At 47.4% G+C, this 23421-nt stretch overlaps 1 protein-coding gene across 2 annotated transcripts in view; it reads right to left on the reverse strand.

The window, feature by feature from the left end:
- CNTRL (centriolin) overlaps positions 1 to 23421 on the reverse strand; it is a 171328-nt gene that overhangs the window by 119082 nt on the left and 28825 nt on the right. For both annotated transcript variants that reach the window (XM_068249054.1, XM_068249053.1), the window contains exon 7: positions 20860 to 21054. In XM_068249054.1, the coding sequence (XP_068105155.1) occupies positions 20860 to 21054 (195 nt within the window). The remainder of the gene's footprint in view (positions 1 to 20859; positions 21055 to 23421) is intronic.

Consider the following 23421-nt stretch of genomic DNA (forward strand, 5'->3'; position numbering starts at 1 on the left):
TGGGGGACATTACTGCAGTCTGTACAGAGAGGAGACTGTGCTGGGGGGACATTACTGCAGACTGTACAGAGAGGAGACTGTGCTGGGGGGACATTACTGCAGTCTGTACTGAGAGGAGACTGTGCTGGAGGGACATTACTACAGTCTGTACAGATAGGAGACTGCGCTGGAGGGACATTACTACAGTCTGTACAGAGAGGAAACTGTGCTGGAGGGACATTACTGCAGTCTGTACTGAGAGGAGACTGTGCTGGAGGGACATTACTACAGTCTGTACAGAGAGGGGACTGTGCTGGGGGGACATTACTGCAGTCTGTACAGAGAGGAGACTGTGCTGCTGGAGGGACACTACTGCAGTCTGTACAGAGAGGGGACTATGCTGGAGGGACTCTACTGCAGTCTGTACAGAGAGGAGACTGTGCTGGGGAGACATTACTGCAGTCTGTACAGAGAGGAGACTGTGCTGCTGGAGGGACACTACTGCAGTCTGTACAGAGAGGGGACTATGCTGGGGGGACTCTACTGCAGTCTGAACAGTGAGGAGACTGTGCTGGAGGGACATTACTGCAGTCTGTACAGAGAGGAGACTGTGCTGGGGAGACATTACTGCAGTCTGTACAGAGAGGAAACTGTGCTGGGGGGACATTACTGCAGTCTGTACAGAGAGGAGACTGTGCTGGGGGGACTCTACTGCAGTCTGTACAGAGAGGAGACTGTGCTGGGGGGACTCTACTGCAGTCTGTACAGAGAGGAGACTGTGCTGGGGACATTACTGCAGTGTGAACAGAGAGGGGACTGTGCTGGGGGACTCTACTGCAGTCTGTACAGAGAGGAGACTGTGCTGGGAACATTACTGCAGTCTGTACAGAGAGGAGACTGTGCTGGAGGGACATTACTGCAGTCTGTACAGAGAGGAGACTGTGCTGGAGGGACATTACTGCAGTCTGTACAGAGAGGAGACTGTGCTGAGGAGACATTATTGCAGTCTGTACAGAGAGGAGACTGTGCTGGGGGGACATTACTGCAGTCTGTACAGAGAGGAGACTGTGCTGGGGAGACATTACTGCAGTCTGCAGTGTACAGAGAGGGGACTGTGCTGGGGAGACATTACTGCAGTCTGTACAGAGAGGAGACTGCTGCAGAGACATTACTGCAGTCTGTACAGAGAGGAGACTATGCTGGAGGGACATTACTGCAGTCTGTACAGAGAGGAGACTGCTGGAGAGACATTACTGCAGTCGGTACAGAGAGGAGACTGTGCTGGAGGCACATTACTGCAGTCTGTACAGAGAGGAGCCTGTGCTGGAGGAACATTACTGCAGTCTGTACAGAGAGGGGACGATGCTGCGGCAGACTCTACTGCAGTCTGTACAGAGAGGAGACTGTGCTGGAGGAACATTACTGCAGTCTGTACAGAGAGGAGACTGTGCTGGAAGGACATTACTGCAGTCTGTACAGAGAGGAGACTGTGCTGGAGGGACATTAGACATTACTGCAGTCTGTACAGAGAGGAGACTGTGCTGGGGGACATTACTGCAGTCTGTACAGAGAGGAGACTGTGCTGGGGGGACATTACTGCAGTCTGTACAGAGAGGAGACTGCTGGAGAGACATTATTGCAGTCTGTACAGAGAGGAGACTGTGCTGGAGGGACATTACTGCAGTCTGTACAGAGTGGGGACTATGCTGGGGGGGACTCTACTGCAGTCTGTACAGAGAGGAGACTGTGCTGGGGGGACTCTACTGCAGTCTGTACAGAGAGGAGACTGTGCTGGGGGGACTCTACTGCAGTCTGCACAGAGAGGAGACTGTGCTGGGGGGACATTATTGCAGTCTGTACAGAGAGGAGACTGTGCTGGAGGGACATTACTGCAGTCTGTACAGAGAGGAGACTGTGCTGGGGGCACATTACTGCAGTCTGTGCAGAGGAGACTGTGCTGATTGAGGGGCTGGGGGGCCTCTCTGTACGGAGAGGAGACCGTGCTGGGGGGCCTCTCTGTACGGAGAGGAGACCGTGCTGGGGGGCCTCTCTGTACGGAGAGGAGACCGTGCTGGGGGGCCTCTCTGTACGGAGAGGAGACCGTGCTGGGGGGCCTCTCTGTACGGAGAGGAGACCGTGCTGGGGGGCCTCTCTGTACGGAGAGGAGACCGTGCTGGGGGGCCTCTCTGTACGGAGAGGAGACCGTGCTGGGGGGCCTCTCTGTACGGAGAGGAGACCGTGCTGGGGGGCCTCTCTGTACGGAGAGGAGACCGTGCTGGGGGGGCCTCTCTGTACGGAGAGGAGACCGTGCTGGGGGGGGCCTCTCTGTACGGAGAGGAGACCGTGCTGGGGGGGGGACTCTCTGTACAGAGAGGAGACCGTGCTGGGGGGGGGGGGGACTCTGTACAGAGAGGAGACCGTGCTGGGGGGACACTCTGTACAGAGAGGAGACCGTGCTGGGGGGACACTCTGTACAGAGAGGAGACCGTGCTGGGGGGACACTCTGTACAGAGAGGAGACCGTGCTGGGGGGACACTCTGTACAGAGAGGAGACCGTGCTGGGGGGACACTCTGTACAGAGAGGAGACCGTGCTGGGGGGACACTCTGTACAGAGAGGAGACCGTGCTGGGGGGACACTCTGTACAGAGAGGAGACCGTGCTGGGGGGACACTCTGTACAGAGAGGAGACCGTGCTGGGGGGACACTCTGTACAGAGAGGAGACCGTGCTGGGGGGACACTCTGTACAGAGAGGAGACCGTGCTGGGGGGACACTCTGTACAGAGAGGAGACCGTGCTGGGGGGACTCTCTGTACAGAGAGGAGACCGTGCTGGGGGGACTCTCTGTACAGAGAGGAGACCGTGCTGGGGGGACTCTCTGTACAGAGAGGAGACCGTGCTGGGGGGACTCTCTGTACAGAGAGGAGACCGTGCTGGGGGGACTCTCTGTACAGAGAGGAGACCGTGCTGGGGGGACTCTCTGTACAGAGAGGAGACCGTGCTGGGGGGACTCTCTGTACAGAGAGGAGACCGTGCTGGGGGGACTCTCTGTACAGAGAGGAGACCGTGCTGGGGGGACTCTCTGTACAGAGAGGAGACCGTGCTGGGGGGACTCTCTGTACAGAGAGGAGACCGTGCTGGGGGGACTCTCTGTACAGAGAGGAGACCGTGCTGGGGGGACTCTCTGTACAGAGAGGAGACCGTGCTGGGGGGACTCTCTGTACAGAGAGGAGACCGTGCTGGGGGGACTCTCTGTACAGAGAGGAGACCGTGCTGGGGGGACTCTCTGTACAGAGAGGAGACTGTGCTGGGGGGACTCTCTGTACAGAGAGGAGACTGTGCTGGGGGGACTCTCTGTACAGAGAGGAGACTGTGCTGGGGGGACTCTCTGTACAGAGAGGAGACTGTGCTGGGGGGACTCTCTGTACAGAGAGGAGACTGTGCTGGGGGGACTCTCTGTACAGAGAGGAGACTGTGCTGGGGGGACTCTCTGTACAGAGAGGAGACTGTGCTGGGGGGACTCTCTGTACAGAGAGGAGACTGTGCTGGGGGGACTCTCTGTACAGAGAGGAGACTGTGCTGGGGGGACTCTCTGTACAGAGAGGAGACTGTGCTGGGGGGACTCTCTGTACAGAGAGGAGACTGTGCTGGGGGGACTCTCTGTACAGAGAGGAGACTGTGCTGGGGGGACTCTCTGTACAGAGAGGAGACTGTGCTGGGGGGACTCTCTGTACAGAGAGGAGACTGTGCTGGGGGGACTCTCTGTACAGAGAGGAGACTGTGCTGGGGGGACTCTCTGTACAGAGAGGAGACTGTGCTGGGGGGACTCTCTGTACAGAGAGGAGACTGTGCTGGGGGGACTCTCTGTACAGAGAGGAGACTGTGCTGGGGGGACTCTCTGTACAGAGAGGAGACTGTGCTGGGGGGACTCTCTGTACAGAGAGGAGACTGTGCTGGGGGGACTCTCTGTACAGAGAGGAGACTGTGCTGGGGGGACTCTCTGTACAGAGAGGAGACTGTGCTGGGGGGACTCTCTGTACAGAGAGGAGACTGTGCTGGGGGGACTCTCTGTACAGAGAGGAGACTGTGCTGGGGGGACTCTCTGTACAGAGAGGAGACTGTGCTGGGGGGACTCTCTGTACAGAGAGGAGACTGTGCTGGGGGGACTCTCTGTACAGAGAGGAGACTGTGCTGGGGGGACTCTCTGTACAGAGAGGAGACTGTGCTGGGGGGACTCTCTGTACAGAGAGGAGACTGTGCTGGGGGGACTCTCTGTACAGAGAGGAGACTGTGCTGGGGGGACTCTCTGTACAGAGAGGAGACTGTGCTGGGGGGGGGATCTCTGTACAGAGAGGAGACTGTGGTGGGGGGGGATCTCTGTACAGAGAGGAGACTGTGCTGGGGGGACTCTCTGTACAGAGAGGAGACTGTGCTGGGGGGACTCTCTGTACAGAGAGGAGACTGTGCTGGGGGGACTCTCTGTACAGAGAGGAGACTGTGCTGGGGGGACTCTCTGTACAGAGAGGAGACTGTGCTGGGGGGACTCTCTGTACAGAGAGGAGACTGTGCTGGGGGGACTCTCTGTACAGAGAGGAGACTGTGCTGGGGGGACTCTCTGTACAGAGAGGAGACTGTGCTGGGGGGACTCTCTGTACAGAGAGGAGACTGTGCTGGGGGGACTCTCTGTACAGAGAGGAGACTGTGCTGGGGGGGATCTCTGTACAGAGAGGAGACTGTGCTGGGGGGGATCTCTGTACAGAGAGGAGACTGTGCTGGGGGGGATCTCTGTACAGAGAGGAGACTGTGCTGGGGGGGATCTCTGTACAGAGAGGAGACTGTGCTGGGGGGACTCTGTACAGAGAGGAGACTGTGCTGGGGGGACTCTGTACAGAGAGGAGACTGTGCTGGGGGGGCTCTCTGTACGGAGAGGAGACTGTTCTGGCAGGACTCTACTGCATTCAGTATAGAGAGTAGACTGAGCAGCAGACTGTATACAGAGATGACAGCGCTGGGACAATAGCTGCCCTGAATATAGAGATTAATGTTCTGTGTACACAATGGTTTCCCTATAGGGCTCATTATCCAGGCAGGTTACTCTAGGAGCACATCATTACACCCTAGTGACAGTAAACAGTGTGATGCAATCTGCTTATCCTCTCCTCTACATACTCACAGGGAAACAGCAACACACTACGGCTTCATGCTGCATATTGATGTTATAAGCACTCATTTCCCATTCACCAATAATGCAACTAAAATCAAGCTCTGATTGTACCCCATCAGCCCTGCAGAAGTGCCCTAATAGCCTGGGAGTGCCAGTCGTACCCCTAGGATGTGGGATGATATCTCTGGGAGACCATTCACAGAACCCCAAATAGTAGTGTAGTAACACCAGATAAGGCAGCAGGGTGCAGAAGAGCCATACTCACGAGTGTGGGGTGCTTGACTCACAACCACAGCATGAAGGCTTTAGGATCTTGGCATCAGGTGGGCCACACTCTACAAAAAGCTGTTATAAGCTCAAGGAACGTAGAACACAACTCTCCAGAGGTTTTTTTTTTTTTTAATTTATATATTGGGCAACAGCAGGACAGAAACATTAAAGGGGAACTCTGTTTTGGGTGGAAAAAGCAGCTTCATTATGTGTATCTTAGAAAATACTGCGCATTATGTGTGTTTTGGATGAAACTATGTGTATTTTGTGGGGAAACGCAGCACATTATGGCTATCATTCATGAAAGTGCTGTCGGTAAAGAGAATCAGTGCGGGAAAACACCCCTGGTGGTGTTTTAGACTTCTGGGTGAGCATTCATAAAAAAGTATCCATGTGCGGTAGCAGTGCGGAGATTTCCCGAACTAGGCAGGCAGTAGGCTTGCGGAGACACGGAAGCTGCAGAGTTGATACATTTCTCCGTGTTCCGCTCTGCTGCAGCTGCCTGGGAGGTCTGTGTGTCTCCATTCACTTACATTGGTATCACCACATCAGAGGGAGCGGTACTTCCCGACCTCACACCGCTTGCGGTGATCTTTATGAATGAACATTTTGCTACATTTGTTCCGATAATCACCGCACAAGGCGGTGATTTATCGCTCTGCTCGGTAGTGTCATTTTTTCATGCGGAAAGAGCCTTTATGAATGCTGACTTTGCTAAGTGGTCGGTAAAGTCAGCTGTTTTATGCATTTCCGCATGCGGAAATGCTTTATGAATGATAGCCTATGTGTATTTTGGGCAAATGCTGTGCAATATGTGTATTTTCGGAAAACCATGGAACATTATGTGCATTTTTGGGAAACACTGTGCACGATGTGTATTGTATAGGAAATACTGCCCTATTATGTGTATTTTGTGGGGAAACGCTACCGCATTATGTGTATTTTGGAGGAAACACTTTTGCATTATGTGTATTTTGGTGAATACGCTGCCACATAATATGTATTTTGGAGGAAATGCTGATGCATTATGTGCACTTTGGGGATAAGCTGCCACATAATATGTATTTTGGAGGAAACGCTGCTGCATTATGTGTACTTTGGGGATAAGTTGCCACATAATATGTATTTTGGAGGAAACGCTGCTGCATTATGTGTACTTTGGGGATAAGCTGCCACATAATATGTATTTTGGAGGAAACGCTGCTGCATTATGTGTACTTTGGGGATAAGCTGCCACATAATATGTATTTTGGAGGAAACGCTGCTGCATTATGTGTACTTTGGGGATAAGCTGCCACATAATATGTATTTTGGAGAAACGCTGCTGCATTATGAGCACTTTGGGGATAAGCTGCCACATAATATGTATTTTGGAGGAAACGCTGCTGCATTATGTGTACTTTAGGGATAAGCTGCCACATAATATGTATTTTGGAGGAAACGCTGCTGCATTATACTTACTTTGGGTTATACGATGCAACATTATGTGTATTTTGGGGATAAGCTGCCACATAATATGTATTTTGGAGGAAACGCTGCTGCATTATGTGTACTTTGGGGATAAGCTGCCACATAATATGTATTTTGGAGGAAACTGTGCTGCATTATGTGTACTTTGGGTATAAGCTGCCACATAATATGTATTTTGGAGGAAATGCTGATGCATTATGTGTACTTTGGGGATAAGCTGCCACATAATATGTATTTTGGAGGAAACGCTGCTGCATTATGTGTACTTTGGGGATAAGCTGTCACATAATATGTATTTTGGAGGAAACGCTGCTGCATTATGTGTACTTTGGGAATAAGCTGCCACATAATATGTATTTTGGAGGAAACGCTGATGCATTATGTGTACTTTGGGGATAAGCTGCCACAAAATATGTATTTTGGAGGAAACGCTGATGCATTATGTGTACTTTGGGGATAAGCTGCCACATAATATGTATTTTGGAGGAAACGCTGCTGCATTATGTGCACTTTGGGGATAAGCTGCCACATAATATGTATTTTGGAGGAAAAGCTGCTGCATTATGTGTACTTTAGGGATAAGCTGCCACATAATATGTATTTTAGAGGAAACGCTGCTGCATTATACTTACTTTGGGTTATACGATGCAACATTATGTGTATTTTGGGGATAAGCTGCCACATAATATGTATTTTGGAGGAAACGCTGCGGCATTATGTGTACTTTGGGGATAAGCTGCCACATAATATGTATTTTGGAGGAAACGCTGCTGCATTATGTGTACTTTGGGGATAAGCTGCCACATAATATGTATTCTGTTGGAAACGCTGCGGCATTATGCTTACTTTGGGTTATACACTGTCACATTATGTGTATTTTGGGGGAAAGGCTGCCATATTACGTCTCTCGGTGACTGAGGGTGTCTGCTGCCCCTATGTTGTTTGGTGCCAAAGAAGTCTGGCTGCTGTCATTTGCGGTTTGTGGGTGTGAGGGGGAAATGTTGTCTAATTACCTTTGGGTCACTTAGCCTAACTGTGTTTGGGAGAAAAATCGGGCCCACTGTCTTTGGGTTACACTGTAAGGCCCGGTTCACATTAACGTTTTTTTCCGGAACGTAACCGGAACGTATGTGAATGGAGCCAACGTTAACCTATGGATCCATTCACATGCGTCCGTTGGTATGGATATGTTCCGGTCCCCGGACCTAAAAATTGCTGCAGGCCCTAATTTTCCGGACCATTCTGCTTAGCGGAACGGATCCGGACAAAAATGCAGCAGCATAGGGGCAATGAGAAACGGACCGTTCCACGGGGGGAGGGGACATGAGCCGATACGAATCTAGAAACGGGAGGGTGCAGCAGCTGTGAGGGTGGGATAGGGAGGGTTTATACATACCTAATCTTCCGTAGCAGCCGGCAGTAAAGGCTTTCGTCTTCTTCCGCCTCATGTGACTAGTCACATGACGCGCTGTGTAGTCACAGCGGAAGAAGAGGAACCCTCTACTGTCGGCTGCTGCAGAAGATTAACCGAGCCACGGACTGAGCCATCCGGATCCGGTGAAGCAGAGACCGGATCCGCTCACCGGATCCTTTTGGCTCATTTTGCAGATGTGAACCAGGCCTAACATTTAAGTTAGCTCCACCCACATCATATAATGGCCACACCCATTAATGCTGCGTGCCGCACTTAATCTTATTCCCGTCCAGCCCCTTGGTCAAACTTGAGAACGCCATATTTGACTCAAACATTTTCCCACCCCTGATAGAGTATCTGAAAAAAAACAAAACAAACAGTGTATAGTGTAGATCTGAAGAAGCGGACAGAGGTCCACGAAATGCATTGTGTTTTAGTGTTCAATAAAACAGCCTGTTTACCTCAAGCACCCAATGTGGCAAGACAATCTCTCTCTGCTCTGAATATGATCAGAGTGGGATCTATACCTACTACACACAGCACATTGATTTGTATAGATTTCAGCAGGAAAAGTATTGAAAACTGATCGAAAACTGAGTGTTGCACTGCTCGCTGCATCAGTGGTCCATCGATCTAGCTCTGCTCCTCCACCACCCCTGATCTTGTCCAATTTATTATTCAAGTCTATTTTCAGTAAAAAAAGCGATTGACGTTTCGATCAACGTGAAACGTTGTGCAAAAGATTTCAGGCAGATTCTATCAAAGTGATTACATGTGCCAGCAATCGACCAGAAAAATCGATGTGTGCATAGGAACACTTGACTAAACCATGACTATGGTAGGATTAGATTGTGAGCTTCTCTGAGGACAGTCAGTGACATGACTATGTACTCTGTAATGTGCTGCAGAAGATGTCACGGCTATATAAATACATGATAATAATATGGTAGGACATTAGACTAGGACTATGGTAAGGATTAGATTGTGAGCTCTTTTGAGGACAGTCAGTGACATGACTATGTACTCTGTAAAGTGCTGCAGAAGATGTTGGCGCTATATAAATACATAATAACAATATGGTAGGACATTAGACTATGACTATGGTAGATTGTGAGCTCTTTTGAGGACAGTCAGTGACATGACTATGTACTCTGTAAAGTGCTGCAGAAGATGTTGGCGCTATATAAATACATAATAACAATATGGTAGGACATTAGACTATGACTATGGTAAGGATTAGATTGTGAGCTCTTTTGAGGACAGTCAGTGACATGACTATGTGCTCTGTAAAGTGCTGCAGAAGATGTTGGCGCTATATATATATAAATACATTATATTAATAATAATAATACTAGTGGTAGGTAGTGGTAGGACATTAGACTATGACTATGGTAGGATTAGATTGTGAGCTCCTCTGAGGACAGTCAGTGACATGACTATGTACTCTGTAATGTGCTGCAGAAGATGTCAGTGCTATATAAATACATAATAATAATATGGGAGGACATTAGACTATGACTATGGTAGGATTAGATTGTGAGCTTCTCTGAGGACAATCAGTGACATGACTATGTACTCTGTAATGTGCTGCAGAAGATGTCACTGCTATATAAATACATGATAATAATATGGTAGGACATTAGACTATGACTATGGTAAGGATTAGATTGTGAGCTCTTTTGAGGACAGTCAGTGACATGACTATGTACTCTGTAAAGTGCTGCAGAAGATGTTGGCGCTATATATATAAATACATTATAATAATAATAATAATAATAATAATAATAATAATAATACTAGTGGTAGGTAGTGGTAGGACATTAGGCTATGACTATGGTAGGGATTACACTGTGCGCTCCTCTGAGGACAGTCAGTGACATGACTATGTACTCTGTACAGTGATGCAGAAGATGTCAGTGCTATATAAATACATAATAATAATATGGTAGGACATTAGACTATGACTATGGCAGGGATTAGACTGGGAGCTCCTCTGAGGACAGTCAGTGCATGCTTGAAATATAAGCCCTACCCCAAAAAATAAGCCCTAGCGGAAGTTAAAGAGGAGGAAGAGGCGGCCAGCAAGTGGTGACACAGTGCCGATTGGGCACCAATCCTATCATCCGAGCACACAACAAGGTTATCAGCTGTGTGCAGGGGTGACAGGGCAGGTGCCTGATCAGTACAGTAGCATATCTTCAAATCCAGGAACATCACAGTACAAAGGAACAAGAAATGTTCTGCTGAGAGACACTTCCCGATAGAAATATAAGCCATCCTCTGAAAATAAGCCCTAGCACATCTTTTAGAGCAGGGGTAGGGAACCTATGGCTCGGGAGCCAGATGTGGCTCTTTTGATGGCTGCATCTGGCTCACATACAAATCAGTAGGGGTTGATTCACTAAGCTACACTGCTCAAGCAGCACAAGTAAAATTTTCAAAGTAGGCACGCTACTGCTGTAGCATGCACTGCTAACTTGCTTGCACTACCCCAAAATGAACAGCTGCTCCAATTGTCCCTCTCTGGGCCCTGTCAGGTCTAGTGATTTTGTAGGACGAGATCCCCGCACTTGACAGGCAGCCTATGGGGTCAAAGTGCGGGGATCTCATCCTACAAAGTGAATCAACCCCAAAATCAGCTAGCTAATTGTATAAGCTGTTATTCTGTATTTCTCCTGTCTGGCTCTCAGGGGAAATTGCTGTTGCTGAAACCCGAGAGACGCTGAAGACGTGTCTGACACTTCCGCTGCCCGGAGGATCAACTGTGTACACATCACCATGGCAACTGGCAACAGGGACGTGAGCCCTACTGTCCCATATTGAATGGCTCTCACGGAATTACATTTTAAAATGTGGTGTTTATGGCTCTCTGCCAAAAAGGTTCCTGACCCCTGTTTTAGAGCAAAATTGTTATATAACATACTGTCTTGTGAGCTCCTGGCTGCCACCTACTGGGGAGAGGAGAGTACTGACGGCCACCTGAGAAATCTCTAGTTTCATATGTAAACCAACAACATGAAAGTCACAGCTGGAGTTATTACCATAGGTGGAAGAATTGCTCATCAACAAACATTGAACACACACACACACACACACACACACACACACACACACACACACACACACACACACACACACACACACACACACACACACACACACACACACACACACACACACACACACACACACACACACACACACAGTTTTCTAAAACAGTACAGTTGCTAAAATGACTAAATAAATATTACACAAAATACAATTTCAAAAGACCAAAAATTCAGGGGATTAAGACAGCATTATTATAATTACTATTATTCAACTAGTGTTTACTTCTCTGCAGCAATTTACAGAGTATCTAAAACAATTAATGTCACTAAAAGGCCTTCAAATGAGCTCACAATCAACCCCCTACCATAGTGGAAGTCCAATGTCTCCCCAGTGAAACTGAGGCCAAATTGTTCCAAACACAGCTACACTAAGAATTTAAAGAGGCCCTGTAGTGAGAAAGTAGAGAGCAGGCTACCAACTTTTACAGTAATTTTCCTGGTTTCGGTATCAGAAACACATCCTATAGCAGTGATGCCTAACCTTGGCACTCCAGCTGTGACAAAACTACAAATCCCATCATGCCTCTGCCTCCCTGAGTTATGCTTAGAGCTGTCAGAGTATTGCAATGCCTCATGGGACTTAGTTCCACCACAGCTGGAGTGCAAAGATTAGCCATCACTGTCCTATAGATTGCTGTAGATTAGTATGTAACCCTGCCTTCCCTCCCAGTGAGGTTTAGACAAGGCTGATTAGCTATGCAGAATTCTCCCTGAAAAGCTTTCAGGTATATTTTGTACTGACTTTGGAACTCTCGGCAAACAGACATTCCGTAGAGGTGCACCTGACAGGACTAAAAATGTTGCCACTTAAGCACTTTTATTCATTATGTTATTTTCACTACAGTTCCTCTATAACCTATTTTGGTTCCTGTACATAGAAACTACGTCCAGGAACCATGCGCCCGATCGCGCGCTCCAGGCTGCGGATTCGGTAGCCACGGAATCAATGTATCGGGCTATGGTGCCCGATCACTGATTGCTCTCCCCCGCTGAAAAAGCGACAGCTTTTCTCGGAAGCTGTGCTTTTTCTGGCCGTTGCCTCCCCCCTGCGTCACTCTAAGCGTGTGTTACGCTTAGAGTGACGTCATGTAAACAAACTCATGGCCGCCATCTTGTGGCCAAAAAGTAAAACTACAACTAAAAGTAAAAAAAATTAAAAACAACACGCAATTACATTATAAAACTATAGTTTACATCCCACCCTCCCAAAAATACCCAAATAAAATGTTTAATATAGAAAAAAAAAAAACCATTACAATAAAAAAAAAACATGTAAATATTAACCTAAGGGTCTAAACTTTTTAAATATCAATGTAAAGATGAAAAATTTCTATATTTTTTTTATTTTAAACTTGTAAATAGTGATAGATAGATAGAAGCATATTCTCTAGCTTAGGCCATGCACCCACTAAATAACCTAATTACGCACTGCCTGTACATATACTGTATACTTCCCCCACCTCTTGTTTCCACCCCATTCCTTTAGATTGTAAGCTCGCAAGGGCAGGGCTCTCACCCTTTTGTGTCATGGAATGTTATTAATTCAATTGCTTGCACACTGTTAGAAATTTATACATTTTAGTCATCCTGTTAAATCAAATAGTAATCAGCAGTGCTGTATCTTGTATCAGTGTTCATATTTCATGTATATCATTGTCTGTATCATTATGTATCCCTTGTTTGTTTTCTTACATTGTACAGCGCCACGGAATATGTTGGCGCTTTATAAATAAATTAATAATAATAATAATAATAGATGCAAAACGGAAAAAATGCACCTTTATTTCCAAATAAAATATTGTCGCCATACATTGTGATAGGGACATAATTTTAACGGTGTAATAACCGGGACATATGGGCAAATACAATACATGAGTTTTAATTATAGAGGCATGTATTATTTTAAAACTATAATGGCTGAAAACTGAGAAATAATGATTTTTTCCTTTTTTTCTCATTCTTCCTGTTAAAATGCATTTACAGTAAAGTGGCTCTTAGCAAAATGTACCCCCCAAAGAAAGCCTAATTGGTGGCGGAAAAAACAAGATATAGATCAGTTCATTGTGATAAGTAGTGATAAAGTTATAGGCTAATGAATGGGAGGTGAACATTTCTCAAGTGAAAACGACGGAACGCGAATGGGTTAATGTGATTGGCTATGCTGTTGTTATGAAGCCTTTCCGTTTTCGTGTCTCTCTGCTTCACGGATTCTAATAACATCTTATTTGTAGAGGCCCAGCAAAAGACATAGCGCCTGATATGTGGCCCAGCTTACCCCAAGGGAGGCCCTTTGTGTGTCCCTCCCTTTGTGACTTGGACTTAAAGAGGCCCTGTAGTGACACATGGCAAAAAGCAGTAAATAATTCTCTCGAATCCCACTTTTATGGTAATTTTCCTGGTTTTAGCATTAGAAACACTTCCTATATTTATATATTGCTGTATATTGGTTTGTAACCCTGCCCTCCAGTGATGTCACAGCCTAGGCTGTTTAGCTATGCATAATTCTCCTCCCAGAGCATTATGGGAGACCAGGTATTTTTTACTACTGGTTTCGGAACACACAGTACATTCCGCAGTGATGCACCTGCCTGTAGTAAAGAGTCAGAGGCCTACAGGAAATTACATCACTGGGGAGAACACTGTACAGGAGAGGCATTGGCATTAACAGCGTACTTGAGACACGTTGTTATCCCAGGTTTCCTGGCAACACTGTATCTATGGTGGGCAACTTTCAGGTTTGCCTTGCACAATTCATACACTGTATACAGTGGCTTGCAAAAGTATTCGGCCCCCTTGAAGTTTTCCACATTTTGTCACATTACTGCCACAAACATGAATCAATTTTATTGGAATTCCATGTGAAAGACCAATACAAAGTGGTGTACAATGAGAAGTGGATTCGAAAATCATACATCATTCCAAACATTTTTTACAAATAAATAACTGCAAAGTGGGGTGTGCGTAATTATTCGGCCCCCCTGAGTCAATACTTTGTAGAACCACCTTTTGCTGCGATTACAGCTGCCAGTCTTTTAGGGTATGTCTCTACCAGCTTTGCACATCTAGAGACTGAAATCCTTGCCCATTCTTCTTTGCAAAACAGCTCCAGCTCAGTCAGATTAGATGGACAGCGTTTGTGAACAGCAGTTTTCAGATCTTGCCACAGATTCTCAATTGGATTTAGATCTTGACTTTGACTGGGCCATTCTAACACATAGATGTGTTTTGTTTTAAACCATTCCATTGTTGCCCTGGCTTTATGTTTAGGGTCATTGTCCTGCTGGAAGGTGAACCTCCGCCCCAGTCTCAAGTCTTCTGCAGTCTCCAAGAGGTTTTCTTCCAAGTTTGCCCTGTATTTGGTTCCATCCATCTTCCCATCAACTCTGACCAGCTTCCCTGTCCCTGCTGAAGAGATGCACCCCAGAGCATGATGCTCCCACCACCATATTTGACAGTGGGGATGGTGTGTTCAGAGTGATGTGCAGTGTTAGTTTTCCGCCACACATAACGTTTTGCAGTTTGGCCAAAAAGTTCAATTTTGGTCTCATCTGACCAGAGCACCTTCTTCCACATGGTTGCTGTGTCCCCCACACTGCAAACAGGACTTCTTATGCTTTTCTGTTGCTTTTCTTCTTGCCACTCTTCCATAAAGGACAACTTTGTACAGTGCATGACTAATAGTTGTCCTATGGACAGATTCCCCCACCTGAGCTGTAGATCTCTGCAGCTCGTCCAGAGTCACCATGGGCCTCTTGACTGCATTTCTGATCAGCGCTCTCCTTGTTTGGCCTGTGAGTTTAGGTGGATGGCCTTGTCTTGGTAGGTGTACAGTTGTGCCATACTCCTTCCATTTCTGAATGATCGCTTGAACAGTGCTCCGTGGGCTGTTCAAGGCTTTGTAAATCTTTTTGTAGACTAAGCCTGCTTTAAATTTCTCAATAACTTGATCCCTGACCTGTCTTGTGTGTTCTTTGGACTTCACGGTGTTGTTGTGCCCAATATTCTCTTAGACAACCTCTGAGGCCCTCACAGAGCAGCTGTATTTGTACTGACATTAGATTACACACAGGTGCACTCTATTTAGTCATTAGCACTCATCAGGCAATCTCTATAGGCAACTGACTGCACTCAGATCAAAAGGGGGCCAAATAATTATGCACACACTACTTTGACTCCTCGACTCTGACTCCTACTCCGCAGCCCTTGCATGGTTATGAAGTGGGTACAAAAATCATCCGACTCCAACTCTGACTCCTCAGTTTATGAAACCGCCGATTCCAACTCAAGTTATCCAAAAATTGCCCCGACTCCTCGACTCCACAGCTCTGCCCATGGAGTGATAAACGTGAAGGAAACCCACATAACCATGGGGAGAACATACAAACTCCAAGATCTGGACCTGGGACCCGCACACTACAAGGCAAGAAAGCAAACCACCACACTCCTATATGCATTCAACAGCCATGAGCCTTAATTCAATTCACTTGTCCTAGTTATCTCCTAGGTGAAGTTTTCACATCAATTAAAATGCCCTTTAAGCCACCGGCAAGCAAGAAAACACTAGAATGAGTTCGAAAGAACTTTTTCACCTACTGTTTGGTACTTTTTCAATTGCAGAAGGCTGAAAAGTTATTTCAAACACAAGATAAAAAAAATCATCTCTTAGGAGAAAAAGGTGAATGAAATCAGAGAGTTATGCTCCCACACACTTCATGCAAGAGGCCAATTCCTTCCGATCACCAGAATCAGGTCAGCAAAGGACAATAAAGGGAACCGCTGTTTCTGGTTCACAAGTGGGTTCATGCTTCCATCTGCTGAAAAGCTTTATGGAGATGAAGATTTCATTTTTCAGCACGACCTGGCACCTGCTCACAGTGCCAAAACCACTGGTAAATGGTTTACTGACCATGGTATTACTGTGCTCAATTGGCCTGCCAAATCTCCTGACCTGAACCCCATAGAGAATCTGTGGGATATTGTGAAGAGAAAGTTGAGAGACGCAAGACCCAACACTCTGGATGAGCTTAAGGCGGCTATCGAAGCATCCTGGGCCTCCATAACACCTGAGCAGTGCCACAGGCTGATTGCCTCCATGCCACGCCGCACTGAAGCAGTAATTTCTGCAAAAGGATTCCCGACCAAGTATTGAGTGCATAACTGAACATAATTATTTGAAGATTGACTTTTTTTGTTTTAAAAACACTTTTCTTTTATTGGTCGGATGAAATATGCTAATTTTTTGAAATAGGAATTTTGGGTTTTCATGAGCTGTATGCCAAAATCATCAATATTAAAACAATAAAAGACTTGAACTACTTCAGTTGTGTGTAATGAATCTAAAATATATGAAAGTCTAATGTTTTACATTACAGAAAATAATGAACTTTATCACAATATTATTGCCTGAAGAAGTGGGCTGTGCCCGCGAAACGCGTTGCATCTTTGGGGTATTTTCAATAAATGTGTATATCTATATATTTACAGTCCTTGGTGTCTGCTTTAACGGAGGCGAGTCCACCACTTCCTCCCAGCAATTTTTTAAAAATTTGATGTACTTTTATCCTTCTGGCGCCTCTGTTCACCTACCAATATATTTTATTCAGTTTAGGTTCCCTTTAAAGGTATGACAACATCCAGAATATCTACCATTGTCTAAGCAACGAAACACTTAAGACACCTAGACAACTGAATATCCTGCCCAGCAGGGAGTACATCACTGAGCGGGGGCTGCGCTATGCTTATGACCCTGCCCAGCAGGGAGTACATCACTGAGCGGGGGCAGCGCTATACATATGACCCTGCCCAGCAGGGAGTACATCACTGAGCGGGGGTAGCGCTATGCATGACCCTGCCCAGCAGGGAGTACATCACTGAGCGGGGGCGGCGCTATGCATGACCCTGCCCAGCAGGGAGTACATCACTGAGCGGGGGCGGCGCTATGCATATGACCCTGCCCAGCAGGGAGTACATCACTAGGCGGGGGCACCACTATGCATATGACCCTGCCCAGCAGGGAGTACATCACTGAGCGGGGGCGGCGCTATGCATATGACCCTGCCCAGCAGGGAGTACATCACTGAGCGGGGGCTGCGCTATGCATATGACCCTGCCCAGCAGGGAGTACATCACTAGGCGGGGGCACCACTATGCATATGACCCTGCCCAGCAGGGAGTACATCACTGAGCGGGGGCAGCGCTATGCATATGACCCTGCCCAGCAGGGAGTACATCACTGAGCGGGGGCGGCGCTATGCATATGACCCTGCCCAGCAGGGAGTACATCACTGAGCGGGGGCTGCGCTATGCATATGACCCTGCCCAGCAGGGAGTACATCACTGAGCGGGGGCTGCGCTATGCATATGACCCTGCCCAGCAGGGAGTACATCACTAGGCGGGGGCACCACTATGCATATGACCCTGCCCAGCAGGGAGTACATCACTGAGTGGGGGCTGCGCTATGCATATGACCCTGCCCAGCAGGGAGTACGTCACTGAGCGGGGGCTGCGCTATGCATATGACCCTGCCCAGCAGGGAGTACATCACTAGGCGGGGGCACCACTATGCATATGACCCTGCCCAGCAGGGAGTACATCACTGAGCGGGGGCTGCGCTATGCATATGACCCTGCCCAGCAGGGAGTACATCACTAGGCGGGGGCACCACTATGCATATGACCCTGCCCAGCAGGGAGTACATCACTGAGCGGGGGCGGCGCTATGCATATGACCCTGCCCAGCAGGGAGTACGTCACTGAGCGGGGGCGGCGCTATGCATATGACCCTGCCCAGCAGGGAGTACATCACTGAGCGGGGGCGGCGCTATGCATATGATCCTGTCTGTGCACTTTTTTTGCGTTGAGGTGGGATGCGGCAGGGGCTAAAAGTATTAGAGGCAGAGGATTAGCAGGGCTGCCAGGCAACTGTTATTGCTTAAAAGGAAATAAATATGGCAGTCTCCACATCCCTCTTGCTACAATCGTCCTTTAATGAAAGTTTCTTCAGCTTGGAGATGAAACACTCAAATGCAGTAATGACAGATTTTCATAAACCCATTTAGATGCTACATAAATCTGCCTGAATTCAAAGTCCTTAGAATGTCACTGACCCCCTCCTGCACGGAGGAGAGATTTATCTGCGGTCAGGCAGGTCAAGCATGGGCTGATTTTGCAAATGAGATTAAAATGCAATGAAAAACTAAAAAAAGTGTACCTTAGATGGCATAATAAAAAGATTTGACTTACCTAAGGCTTCCTTCAGCACCAATGCATTCCTCGCTGTCGTCCCGAGTGCCTCCGTTCAGGAGGGGCCGCGCATGCGCAGAAGAGACGACTGGCCCAACTGAGCCGGATTACCGGGACCCATTGTGGCTGAACAGAGACACTCGGGAGGACGGCAAGTGACGCATCGCTGCTGATGGGGCTGGAGGAAGCCCAGGTAAGTATTCAATCTTTATAACGCCATCTCAGGTTTACTTGTAGTTGGAGAAGAAACTTCAGGTCACGCAATTTACAGATTGTGATAAGGGCCATTTCACAGTACACTGAACCATAGATCACAGGTGTGAAACACAAGGCCCGGGGGCTGAATGCGGCCCTCATTGCCTTGAGAGCTTCAAATCATTGTAAGCAGTAACGACAGCAGCACATGGCCTTCCCATGTAGAGAAGCACACTCGTGACTGTGTTTCTGATTGAAACATTGTCAGTTTGAGCTAGGGTGCAGCAACAACCCATGGGACACCCCAACAAAATAACCACGGGAGTCCTCTCCCGGAATCCGACCCCGTCATGTGGCTGGGGAAACACACCAACCTACACACCTCCGCCCCCCCCTTACATAGCAGAGTAGCACAGCGGAGCAGGGTAATATTTACCTGCACAGGCACTGAGTCCTGTCCCTTCTGTTCTTCCCAGCAGCCACATGCTCTGTGCTTCCATACCTCCAGCTCTTGATCATGTGACATACCACAGGAGCTAGAGATATACATCAGAAAGCATGTGGCTATCAGAATGATCAGAGGAGACCCGAAGCAGCCCTGGAACAGGTAAACATAAACCTGCTCCACTGTGCTACTCTGCAGAATGGGGAGGAGCATAGTCACTATTCTTGCTATGGTTATGCCACTTAGTTTGAGACTGTTCAGTAAATGTTAAATCTTAATAATCTTGCCTGCGACTTGTTTCAGATTTTGGCCCCTTGTATGATTGCGTTTGACACCCCTGATTTAAATGTACATCTGTACCCTCGTCTGTGGTCCAGATGTACGTGTATATGGGATTCATGGAATAAAATCACCCTGGTCGAGGGTACGGACCATTTTTTACTAGTACATTGCATCAAGCATTGCTCAGGTCTACGCACCTCTACAGAAAGTGCAGCAATCCAGACCTAAAGGACAACTGAAGTGACAGGTATATGGAGGCTGCCATATTTATTTCCTTTTAAGCAATACCAGTTTCCTGGCTGTCCTGCTGATCCTCTGCCTCTAATACATTTAGCCATAGCCCCTGAACAAGCATGCAGCAGATCAGGCGTTTCTGATATTATGGGCAGAACTGACAAGATTAGCTAAAGCTTGTTTCTGGTGTGATTCACACTCTACTGCAGTCAAATAGATCAGCAGGGCTGCCAGGCAACTGGTATTGTTTAACAGGAAATAAATATGGCAGCCTCCGTATCACTCTCGTTACAGTTGTCCTTTAAAGTGAACCAGAGACGAAGCACCCTCATGTATTTTACCATATATATTAGTGGGAACATTAGAGAAAACACCTACCCTGCTCTCCGTTTTAGTCTTCACTGCTCAGCCTGCTTGTTATCAGCCCTGATAAAGCATTCAGTCTGGCTTTGCTCGGGAATCATTATAGCAGAGTCATTATAGTAGAGCCAGAAGGGGGCAGGCTTGGGCTTGAAAAGACATCAGAGAAGACAGACTCAGCTATAGTAATTCCTGAGCAAAGCCAGACTGAATGTTCAGTCGGGGATTTTATCAGAACTGATAACAAGCAGGCTGAGCAGTGAAGGATGAAACAGAGAGCAGGGTAGGTGTTTTCTCTAATGTTCCCACTGATATATATGGTAAAATACATGAGGGTGCTTCTTCTCTGGCTCACTTTAAGGTCTCCTGAAGACAAATGGCTGAACTCTGCTCTTGTCGGGCAATTCAGTCTCCCGGCTGTTGCCCATGAGTGCCAAATGGCAGCATATTTAACAGCCTGTGTGTCAGTGCTTGACACGGGATGGCGTTACCCAGTGGTACAGAACCACAAAATGTCAGGTCTGAACATGGCTGCAGCCGCGCACAGATGTCACTTCCTGGGGGGGAATCGCCTGTCCACCACCTGTACCGAGCTGCTAACAAGCGCCCAGCTGGAGCTGGGAAGCAGCTGGAGAGGCCTAAACCTGCTCCTCAGGATTATGGAGAAGTTTTGAGTTGAGCTGCTCTGTACTCACGTGCAGTGGGTCCTGAGGACTGAGAGCCTCCAGATGGCGCTGCAGCTCCTCCAGCTCCGCGTACTTCTTGTCCATCTCCCTCCTCTGCCGCTCCATCTGCCGCTCCAGCTCCTGCGCTTCCTGCCGCATCTCATTCAGCAGGTGGATCTTATCACTCAGCTGCTGCCGGAGCTTCTCCTTCTCTGCCTCCGAGATCTGCAGGGAAACCAGAGACACAAGACTGATAATGGGAAAACTTCTCTCAAACACATCGGCCCCCTTGCTTCTGTGCAATGAAAAATGACAAAGTAAAGGGAGGAGCCTTATCTGAACGGACTAATGAAGCAACAACTACATTGATTCCTAGGAAAGAAAGCCCCTCCTCTCATGTGCACACCATCGCCCCCTATCAGCAATAAACTGCGATTTTAAAGTGAACCTGAAGTGAAAATAAACTGATAAGGTAAAGAATAATACTTATCCTCCTACTCCTAAAAATGACTTATCCCAGGGTTTTCTTTTAGATTTAAAACATTTACAAAGGAGGTTGAATGTTTTACTGTCTCTAATCAGTGGCAGCCTATTAAGTGTCCCAAAGTTAGGAAACAGTCAACAGTTCATGTATTTTATCTTTCTCTGTTCTTGAAGTTGTATTGTGCCAGGAAAACTTTTATGGCTGTAATTTGCTTATCAGTGATGTTTACTATATTCCCGGCAAGATACAGACAGGACAGCAGCTGTCACTTCCATGCTTAGAAATGAACTCTTTCAGGGAGCTAAATAAAGCAAGTAAAACAGCCTGGCTATTAATGTTTTGCACAGTACATAAGCATGTTTATTCCATTATGCCACATGTCACCTTAGGTACACTTTCAAATGCAATCTAAGATCTTGGCAGCAAGGATGGGGTGGGGGTTGCCTATTTGGAACAAATCTCGTGTGTTTGTGTACACATGTATTTTAAACTTGTGCTTTTTTGTCATAGCACCCCTTAAGTTCACCATCTCCACCATTAACAGCAGCAGAGTGCCTTACCATATCAGCCACTGGCAGAAGCAGGAAACCATGGGGTTAAAATATTCCTTAAAAAGCATAAATATAGCAAAAAAAATAAATAAAAAAATACATGCAAATAAAATGTACATTTCTCCCAGAGTAAAATGAGCTATAAACTACATTTTTCCTATATCGCTGTCACTCAATAAGTAGTAAATATCTGACACAGCTGACAGAATTTGGACTGGTCCATCTCCTCATGGGGGATTATCAGTATTAAAAACTGAGAATACCACATAAGTAGATGGACAAGCCCAAAGTCTGTCAGATTTGCACGACACAGGAAAAATGTAGTTTATAGCTCATGTTACTCTGGGAGAACTGTACATTTTACATGTATACATTTTAAAATTTTACAATTCTTTCCGATAGTTGTCCTTTAAATCATAAAAGCAAGCACAGGGGATCTCCTGTCATGGTTAATAAAGAGACAACAAGGATGGAAAACCACTATGGTATGGTTCATGATTTGGCTCTAAATTGTAGCAGAAAGCTATAAATATAGAGCTGCATTATTGAGGAAGGCCACTAGAGGGCACTTCCACACCACATCCCATTCCCCATTAGTGATGGATACAATTTGCCACCTTTAGCTCAGTACTGGAGGTTTGTTATGGGCTTCCTGAGGAGAAAAACTGCCACTTACCTGGGGCTTCTATCAGCCCCGTGCAGCGCTAATGTCCCACGGCGGCCTCCTCCCATCTGCCGTTCTCCGCCGCCGGCCCAGCCCGGCATGGCATCCAACTGCGGCTGCGCTACAGTGGCCGCGCACCCACTTGCTTCCGCCTGCGTCATCGGAAGCTTACTGCGCAAGCGCAGTACAAGGCTCCGTTGTACTGCGCCTGCGCAGTAAGCCTCAGATGACGCGAGCGGAGGAGCGGCAACGCGCATTATTCGTCTGTGTGACAGACTAATAATAGCCCGGTGCCGGCTGCGGGGAACAGCAGATGGGAGCAGGACGGCGTGGGACATTACCGCTGCAGGGGGCTGATAGAAGCCCCAGGTAAGTGGCAGTTTTTCTCCTCAGGAACCTCCACAGAACCCCGAGGTGGGGATGTCATTTAAAAAAACAAAAAAAAACAAATGTCACCTGATCCGTGGGGCTGAGCGGATCCGGTAGCCGCAATCCCTGCTGCTCTCCGCCGCTCCTGTGCCCTGCACTCTTCTACTTTCTGTTTCATAACCTCTGGGGTCACAACGCTGGAAGAGCCTCTCTGCGTGTCTCACACACAGAGCAGCATGCAGGGAGGTGGGGGGAGCAGCAACAGAGAGGCAGAGCTGCCCAATGGCAGATAGGGAAGGCTTGTAGGAATGCCCCTAGTGAGCGTTGAGAAAACGTAACCAAGAATTGAACTTCACCCCAATCAGTAGCTGATACCCCCTTTTACATGAGAAATCTATTCCTTTTCACAAACAGATCATCAGGGGGCGCTGTATGGCTGATATTGTGGTGAAACCCCTCCCACAGTGTGATGTCAGGGCCATGGTGCTGACCTCACTGTGGGAGCCTTGTGGCATTGTGTGAAA

This window comes from Hyperolius riggenbachi, chromosome 8 (assembly GCF_040937935.1).
Source record: "Hyperolius riggenbachi isolate aHypRig1 chromosome 8, aHypRig1.pri, whole genome shotgun sequence".
Classification (NCBI taxonomy): domain Eukaryota; kingdom Metazoa; phylum Chordata; class Amphibia; order Anura; family Hyperoliidae; genus Hyperolius; species Hyperolius riggenbachi.